General features: G+C 26.9%; 1 protein-coding gene across 2 annotated transcripts; it reads left to right on the top strand.

Moving 5' to 3' along the window:
* Positions 1 to 513: 513 nt before the first annotated feature.
* On the top strand, positions 514 to 7,807 carry LOC132949282 (RNA polymerase II subunit A C-terminal domain phosphatase). 2 transcript variants are annotated; one of them, XM_061020089.1, is made up of 8 exons: positions 514 to 1,021; positions 1,157 to 1,316; positions 1,395 to 1,520; positions 1,803 to 2,047; positions 2,957 to 3,162; positions 4,438 to 5,328; positions 6,101 to 6,181; positions 7,288 to 7,807. In XM_061020089.1, the coding sequence occupies exons 1-8, from the start codon at positions 807 to 809 to the stop codon at positions 7,572 to 7,574; spliced, it is 2,211 nt and encodes a 736-aa protein (XP_060876072.1). In that variant the 5' UTR covers positions 514 to 806; the 3' UTR covers positions 7,575 to 7,807. The 2 variants fall into 2 exon arrangements, with proteins under 2 accessions (XP_060876072.1, XP_060876071.1); XM_061020088.1 differs by having other exon boundaries at positions 6,101 to 6,211.
* The last annotated feature ends 2,394 nt before the right edge of the window (positions 7,808 to 10,201 follow it).

Raw genomic sequence — 10,201 nt, 5'->3', positions numbered from 1 at the left:
TATTAATATTATTGAAATTATTAAAATTAATACATCAACAAAATGATAAGTATAGATCAGGTAATATTTTCTTTGTGATAGACGCCGAACGGTAGTAATAACACAAATTACTATATGGATTAAATTTAATCTACTCTGTAGTAATAATTACTAATTACTAATTAGTACCCACAGATATATACAATAATAGTAGTATATAATATCTGTGTTAGTACTAGTACCTACCTAAATAAATAATCGCTGATCAGACTTCAGATATTCAAAAACAAATCTAAAATCAAGTTTACAATGTTTTCAATGTTTACATTATTTTTATTTAATAATATACACTATTCGGCTAGACGCATCACACATATCGAACTAATCGGTCGGTGCGTAACGTTTTTACGTTTAATTTCCATTACATGTGTTTCAGAGTTTTGATGCGTATCAAAATATTATGATTGTAAGCTATTTTGAAATGTTACTTATCACGAGTCAGTTTAGGATTGATATTACTAATTTCTAGTACCAGTTGTAGTACATGGTAGTACCATTGTAGTACCTACTTCGTTCAACTTTTGAATTCTTTAATTCTTATCATTACAGTTAAAATTTGTTTCTTCTTTTCTTGTTCACAATATTTATACAAATCTAATTGTTGTTTGCTCAATAAATCGTAAATGTTTTAAAACTTAAACCTTCTAGAATTCTAGATGAAAAACTTAATTTCCTTAATATTTTCTTATCTATACTCTACAATTATTTCAATTTAATATTCATGTATTGTTATTTTAATAGCATTTGAATGAGACAAATTAATAGAGATGAGTCAAGAAAAGATTTGCGTCAAACTTCCAACAACAGATAAAAAAGTGACACTTTTAAAATGGCGAGTAAAAGAAGGCACTTTGGTTAACAGCACTGTTGTTGTACTTCTTTATCAAGAGAACGGAGACAAAGATCGGAAAAGTTTTCGCACTCATCACGTTGGTGTTGTTAAGAAAATCTTAATACATGAAGGCCAAGAAGTTCCTGCAGGGTAAGAATTACTCCGAATAAATGTTAATATACTTTCAAAGATACCCACTTAATAATATTAAATACATTTCTAACATTGTACCTGTTTAATCGTAACAGACTTAACAATTATACTTATTATTCTTACATATTTTAGATATCCTGTATTTGAGTTGGAGCCTGGCTGTAGCCATAGTACTGTAGTCAGTGATTTATGTGCAGATTGTGGTGCCGATTTAAGAATCGACAATGCATCTAAACCAACTGCATCTGTTTCTATGGTACACAGTGTACCTGACCTCAAAGTCAGCGAACAGGTATATTATATACATTTGTTACTATTTTATTCAATCAATTAAAATTTGAAAGTTTTAATTTACAAATTTAATTTTTAGAGTGCGTTGTTATTGGGTAAAGCTGATGAAAAACGTTTGCTTGGTGATAAAAAACTGGTGTTACTCGTAGATTTGGATCAAACACTAATACACACAACAAATGATAATATACCTAATAATATCAAAGTATATATTTTAACATATTTGTGTAGCTTTATAATTAACTAAATATTGTGTATCCGCGAAAACTGGGTACACTCTAACTCAGTTACCTATATTACTCAGTATCCCAAACATATTTTAGAATTCTGTCTGCGGGAGATTGATCCAATAGTCTAGTTTTAATGTCCCATAAACAGAATTAAAAAATATCTATAGGGTACTGAGTAATTTGGGTAGTTTATACAGTGTACACATTTTCGCGGACACTCGGTATATTAAATATTAATACCTTCTATATTTGCGTAGGATATTCATCATTTTCAACTTTATGGACCAAATTCACCTTGGTATCATACAAGACTTAGGCCAGGAACATACAACTTTCTCTCCTCTATTAGTGAATTATATGAACTTCACATATGTACATTTGGTGCTCGAAACTATGCTCATACTATAACCCATATACTGGATCCAAAAGGAAAGTTGTTTTCTCACAGAGTTTTATCACGTGATGAATGTTTTAATCCAAACAGTAAAACTGGAAATCTCAAGTATGTTTACCTCATAAAATGTAAATATATTATTGTAAAATTTATATTAATGTTAAGTTTCCTTTTATTGCTAGGTATCTCATCGTATGTGCTTTACTGTATGTTATGTTCTATTTATTTTCACATCACATTTGAAACGACTTAGGTCTAATCCATATTATGATCATTTTGCAATTAATAAGCTTGGTTAACAAAACAAAAGTATATTTAAAAAATTGAAAATGTGTTTATGCTTTATATAATATAATATGTATATTTAATCAATGATACCGCTTACTTACAGTAGATTACCTACATTCAATATTTTTATATAATGCATCATATACTTAACATAAGGTAAAATGAGTTCTTAAAATGTTAACCTCAGAATTTTATTCAATAATTTTAAATGGAGTATTAGCTACATATTTTTATTAGATTAAAATATCACAATGTTAAATGAGAAAAATTCCTCAAACATGTTAAATATTACATACAATTGACAGAGTAAAAGAAATAGAAATACTTGTTATTGACTTACAACAATATTATCTTATATTCACCAGTATATAACTTATATAATATTATTATATCCACCATGTTACTAAAAAGTTAAAAAAAAAAAACAACTTTAAATCTAATACCTGTAGATATAGGTATAATCATAAGGCTTCTAAAAAAATATCAGTAAAATAAAGTTTTTGTATTATATAATATACAAGTATATTATACTTATATAATTCAAAAACTATATTTTACTGGTATTTTTCTATTTTTCTATAATAGAATTACAATTATTTTTAAATTTTGTATAATAATTAATAAATTTAATAATACTATATATATCTCTTTATAGGTACTCTTTTATTATTTAATTTAATTAAATTAAATTATTTATGAATATATTATATTATTTATTGATTATTCTAGGGGATTGTTTCCATGTGGTGATAATATGGTGTGTATAATTGATGATCGTGAAGATGTCTGGGATTATGCTTTAAATTTGATACACGTCAAGCCATATCATTTTTTTCAACACACTGGTGATATAAACGCTCCTCCAAATTTACAAAAAAATGTTGATATTTCTTTACAACAGGATAATAGAGTGGATTTTACTCATTTAGTTCAAGGTAAATTTCTTTTATTATATTACTTGCTACCTTAATTGATTTAAATACATACATTTTTATTGTATTACATCAATTAAATATTACTATACCCTGTTGCAAAAAAGAAGACACCAGGCGGCCACAGGCAAAACCGGTTTTGCTTTGTAAAACTGGTGTCTTCTTTTTTGGAACAGGTTAAAGAGTCTGAATTAATATTATGTTAAAAATTAAAAAATATGATGTATTAATATACAGCAAAATTTGAAGAAATGTTCCTTAAATATTTAAAAAAAAAAAATATTGATTGTTATTAATTTTCTTAATCATAATTCATAAGCAAAATAATAATATCTTAAGTACTTTATTATTTATTATTTTGTTAAATTAAACATGCAATATGATTTTAATTACTTATATAAAAACTAGCCACAGTAAAATGATTTGTTTTTTTTTAAATTCCTTACATGCTAAAAGATATGCCCAACATTTTCTGCTGATAAAATACCAACTATAAATTAGCAAAATAACGCCCATAAATATCAGTGGTTTCTTCAACCAAAAACCAGATATTAGTGTTCAATTAATTTTCTAAATTCTAATATTGTCTGAATGTAACATGGTTCGAGATAATGCTTACGTAAGGCCAGTGTACTTTTCCAAAAATCCTCGAAGTAATGATACTTGTAATTTATTTCAAGGAATATTTGCTACAACTAAACTTCTGCATAATATTCTTCATTAAATAGACTTTAGGTTTACTTTCAGCCAAAAATACTTGTTTTTTTAAATGGGTAGGTATATAATATATTGGTCGGCGTTCCGATTGTATTATGGTAATAACAATCGTAGATAATAGATACGACGCGATGTTGGGTGTATTTATTCTATTATTATTTATTGGTATATCGTGGCCTTGTTGGTATAATATCTGTTTATGACAAACAAGAATAATTTATGACAGGAAATTATTGAATCGGCTCGGCGAGTGGTGACTAAAAATTAAAACTAAAAACTTGAAAATATTTCTCTAATATAGTCCAATATAGCTGAAATATGCTGAAATATTCTGAAATATTCTCTAAAGACAAAATATGCACTTATATGCAAAATAACTTTTATAATACATTCTACAGATTATGAAATGCAAACATTTCTTACCCCCATTAAACAGTATACGCTAATTTAAAATATATTTTTGCATACAAATCCAGACTCTAGTTATTATTTATTACTTATTACTTAACTTATTGTTTAAAAAATTTTAAAATACTAATTATTAAATATGTATCGAAACAGGTATAACTATTAAAAAAAAAGATAACATAAAAGGTGATCCACAAATGGAAGATGGAGAAGTTTTGTCTGACGATGATTCAGGAAATACAACAACTGATAATGAAGAAAAAAATAAAAATGATGTGGTAATTAAAGATAATAGTGATCAAGTAGAAGTAGAAGAAGAAGATGATTACTTGTTATACTTGGAAGATATTTTAAAAAATTTGCATAAGGAATACTTTAAAGAATATGATCAAAATTATGAGTTGTATGGAAATAATTTTGAGGTTCCTGACATGAAGCGTATCATACCTACGTACCGTTCAAAAATACTAGCTGGTAAAAAGTTAGTATTTAGTGGCTTAGTACCTACTCCTGTACCACTGACTGAAAGTCGAGCTTATAAAGTGGCTCGATTATTAGGTGCAGAAGTCACAGAAAATATCAAACCTGACTCTACGCATTTGGTCGCTGTTCGTCAGGGCACACTTAAAGCTAGTGCAGCCCGTAAACGCCCCGATATAAAAACAGTGACACCTGAATGGTTATGGCTTTGTGCAGAACGTTGGGAACATGTCGAGGAAAGATTATTTCCTCTCCGATCAGAAGGTGGTGGTGGTTCTAGTAGTCGAGACCCACCAGCTCATTGTAGTAGTCCAGAACACTCACCACATTTTATGGCCAATAACCAAAATATTTCTCATGTAAATAAAGAACAGGACCAAAAATTTGCAGAGACTCTTAATCCACTACTTTCGTTTTCTGATGAAGACATTAAACGTATGGCAGGAGAAGTAGAAGATATGACCGATGATGAAGAAAGTTGTGATGGTGATGATGTGCCTGATATAATTGATGTATTAAAAATAAATAAAGATGGTAATTCAAGCTCAGAAGCATCTTTAGACGGTAAGAGTTTTGTTATGAATTGGTTAAGTTTCCATAGATTGAAATATCATTTAATCCTTTTTCAGATATGTCCATTTTTTCAGTTTTATGCCGATGTTTTGGATCCATTGCAAGTTTAATCTTCGGATTGTGTGTTCACCATTTTGCTGTTATGAGCACACATCTACTGAGTATGAAATTTACAATATGTCTGAAACATCAGCATAAAACTGAAGATCTGGATATATGCGAAAAGAATAGAAATAAGTGTTTTATTGTGTAAGCTTATGTCTAACTTAGTATAGATCAGAGATGGCCAACCTATGGCACGCAAAATATTATTTTTCATTTTTCAAACTTGCTTAGTTGTATTTAATGAAATAATTCTTTACAAACATGCAACTGTGACAGATTATTTTCCTAAATCAATGAACTTAATCAAATCAAAACATAGAAATAAATAATAATGCATTGATGGATGAAGCTAATGCTGCTTGCCTATCAATAAAATATTTAAAACTTTTTACACACCTGATATAAAAAAATGTTGTGAATCTTTTTAAAACCACATAACCCCAAGAAAAAATGTTTTTAGGCGTGTAAAATTTTTTAAAACTAATTGAAAATGCTTGGTATGTGAATTTAGATTATAGAAGATTTTTTTATTTTTTTTTTACCATCACATTTGCTTATATATTTCGTTACAATTCTTATGTATAGAATTAAGATAATATTTTATACATTTCTATTATTACTTAACAGTAATTAGTAAATATAACACATTTTGCTTCAGGTTCTAGGAGAGGAAATAAACGTCATTTCAGTTCGTCAGAATCAACAGATAATGAAGATGAAGTAGAAAAAGAAATAGAAGGTGAAACATTAATTGAACGATTCCGAAAAAGTAAAAATATAGATGAATTAGTCTTGAAGTAGTGTAAGAGTAGTGAATTTAGTGTAAATTTAAATTTATGATATTCACTACCTATTTAGATTAAAGTTTAGCATATCAGTATGCATATGACAGTAGTATGTCATACTGTTGTAAGGAGGATTCTACAAGACTTTTTTCTCCATTGTTTTTTTAAAATTTAAATTCAATGGTTTTATATTTTTAATTATCAAATAATTATTTCTCATCTATTTATTAATTTTTTTTCTTTTCATGGATAGGCTATCAATTTGGGTTATATGATATGAATATAAATTTTTGACACCAAACTAGTAAACTCTGCAATACATTTTTTTTTGCATAAAATATGGATTGTTTTATACGAAATGGATAAATTGTTTTCAAATTTTTCTAGATGATATGGATGTGTTTATTGTATATGAACCAATTTATAATTATTTAAATGTACTTGAACTATATATTTATTAAAATAGATAATACATGATAATTTTTAATAAAATAAATGATATTTACATACTATACTTGGCCCTATTAAATGATATTATTTAACATAAATTTAGTTTATTTATTAATTCAGATTCCATTTAATGATATCGGCTGTTGTACAGTCTAGTTTTGATAACTTGAACCCGAATAACTTGAAAACCTGATAACTCAAATTGTTTCCTACACTTTGAATGGATTTTAAGTTATGTTTGATGTAAATATCTCGAAAAATATAAACGTTGAATTTATTTTTATTTCCCTTGATAATTGAGTTATCGAGACTCAACTGTATATGAATACAATAATTAATAATGTATTAACAATAATCATGTACATTTATAAATATATATTTTTACAATAGGTACTCTAAAATAATAATAAATACATAGATTTATACATAAAATTCATCCATATTGTGAAAAAAAAATGTATTATTCATCATATATTTTCAAACTGTGTTCATTTATATTACATAGATAAAGGTAATCAATTTTTAAATTGGGAAACTTAATGGAGGTGGTATAATACAATTATTAGAAAATTAAATGTATTCATTGTCAATACAATGGTTTTTACTTTAGGTACTAGCAGAGGACAGAAGCGTAGACGCAGTTCATTGGATAGTGATGGAAGTGAAGAAGATAATGAAACATTAAATGAAAAATTTCGTCAAGGTAAAAATTTAGATGATTTAGGCGTAGAATGGGGTAACAATAGTGAAAATAGTGTGGACCCACCTGATGAGATGAATGATTCTGACTGGGGTAATAATAGTGAAAATAGTGTGGATCCACCAGATGAGATGAATGATTCCGAATGGAATATGTTGGGCGCTGCTTTAGAAAAAGAATTTTTGGAAAATCAATAATTTAAGCATCATAAATGTTTCTTCACATTTAGTTGTATAAATTGTACATATCATAAATTGTAAAAATGTCCTTTGCTAATTTTTTTTTTAAACAATAAGTATAATATTCCTATTTGGTTTGTTACTGTATACTATGTTTTTGGGAGTTTATTATCTGTGATGTATACCTTTTATGCTTATTATACTTGTAATAAATAATTATTGAATAAAACAAAGTTTTATTATATTATTCAGCCATCTTTGAATATTAATGTTAAATATGAAATATAATGACTCTGTATTTTATTTTTTATTTGTATATAGTAAATTAAATTGTAGGTTAATGCTAATAACCACATATTATGTTGAAGCTTTAAAAAAGAAAATAATAATTAGGTATAGTAAGATGATTTTTAACTGTCATTTAAACCTAATTTTTATTTGAAAACTGTTAAGATTCAGAAGATAACTGCTTGTGCCAGAAATTTATGAAAACCTACTTGTTATTTATAATGAGTACCTAAATATTAGAACTGAGGTAACAATTCAAAATAAGTAAATAATTAATTTGTTAAGGTTGTTAAAAACACTACAATATTACTGGTACATTCAACATTTGCTTGAATTTTTTTTTGTTTTGCGGTGAAGGTAACCCGACACAAGCTATCACTGATGTTTGTCTAAGCGTAGCTGGTAGATATGCAGGTGTACCTGAGTACATGATTACATCTGTTGCATAATATAATGGTGCGAGACCATGGTAGTAACTTCAAAGGAATTTTAAGAGTTCTTAACCCTTTCAAAGTGTTGTATATTATTAGTATACTAGGTATACTAGTATTATAGTTAATAAATATTAAGGTATTAGATGAAGTAAAAAAAAAACAAAAAAGAGGAATTAAATTGAAATTTTTTTTAAAGTTGTGTGTATGATGAAATGTCTGAAAAAATTATTACGATTTAACTTATTAAATACTTGGTTTTATTATAATTTTTTTCACATAAACATAAACTTTTGGATTTAGAGTATGGTGTAGTAGAAATATTAAAAATGACGTTTATTTTAGATTCTAACGGATTGAGAAAAATGTATTGGTTTTACTATGAGTACCCAGTGTGTATGTTTTCTTGTGTCTGCTAAGGAACATTGTCTGATTCAGTACAATGATATACATTAAAAAAAAAAAAAATTATTAAATTAAACCATTATCACCATAATTTTTATGATACTTATTAGTTATTATTTATTATCTACCTACTTTATTTATTTTATATGTCCAGGATCTAAGTAAAAATATATTGGAACATTAACCTAATGTAAAATATATTATATAATGCGTATAATGAATTGGAAGTTTGGAACAAGTTGCTATTTACAACAATTCCCAACCACGCACTCTCAGCCGATTAATATAAATTATATACCTACCTAGTACCTATATACATTATACAAATATAGATATATAGCCATACCGATGTATCATGTGCATGTAATTTTGTTTAATTTTTCTGTATTAGGTTTCTCTATTACCCATATAATAATAATAATATTAATAAATATTAGCCTATCCTATAATATGTATTCATGAAAAAAATATTTTCAATATAGTTATGCAGGTACTATATACAAATCGAGTGATATTTTTGATTTAAACTGTCCAAGCGAGCAAATGACCCGGAACAGTAAAATAAATTGGTTTTACCCTATACCCTGTGGGCTGTTACCAACTTCTAGATGGTTTAGCATAGCAATCGTCAAATATTTTGGAACCTCCAATATAATGAAAATACAAAAAGTATTATTAATATAAACACTAATATTATAAACTATCCTTACAGAAATAGACGTTGATACATCTGCAGTCTTTTTTCCTCGGAATAATTTATTCAGACCTAGGTATTGAATAATTTAAAATTTGTGATCACTGAATATCTAAATTCAAACTTGACATACACTTTAGTGACCATCTCAATTGGTAAGTAAAAGCGAGTTCTCTTATTTTGATTAACATTTAATGGTTAGGTAAATTAAATATTTTATAGAGGTACCTCCAATCAATAGAGGAATACTTACTATAGTTAAATAATAGGGTTCATATTTAAAGTTAAACATTTTTAAATAGGTATCAACCTATCTAACTGCTTACATTTTAACGGATACTTTTAGATTCTGAGCGAAGCGATGAATGTATTGATCTTACAATGATATGTGTTTTATGTGTTCTTCTTTTACTTCAACTTTAACAATTTTAGCTAAAGTCGAAATTACTACCTTTAAATTTTCATTGGTCGTTTTGGGTACACCAGTTATATCTAGGTTGTTAGCAAGTTTTGTTTGTTCTGTAATATTAATATTACCTTTTAAAATATCAATTTCTCGTTGAAATTTAGCAATTTTAGTATCATAAGTATTTAGTCTAGTTTCATTATCATTCATTTTTTTGATTATGCTCTGTAATTTTAAATTATACTCATCCACTTTATCAGATAAAAAGGACATAGATTTTTCAATTGCGTTGTAGGATGTTGTTAGATTATTTAATTTATTTAAAATCTTACTGATCGATGTTTTTATTTCATTAATATCAACCGAAGTTATATTATTAACATTGTTGATGTCAATTATTTTTTCATTTTCTTGACAGTTC

Source organism: Metopolophium dirhodum, chromosome 7, assembly GCF_019925205.1.
Source record: "Metopolophium dirhodum isolate CAU chromosome 7, ASM1992520v1, whole genome shotgun sequence".
In the NCBI taxonomy this organism is placed as follows: Eukaryota; Metazoa; Arthropoda; class Insecta; order Hemiptera; family Aphididae; genus Metopolophium; species Metopolophium dirhodum.
Note: the sequence above shows the minus strand (reverse complement) of the source record. Positions and strands in the feature narration are given on the sequence as shown.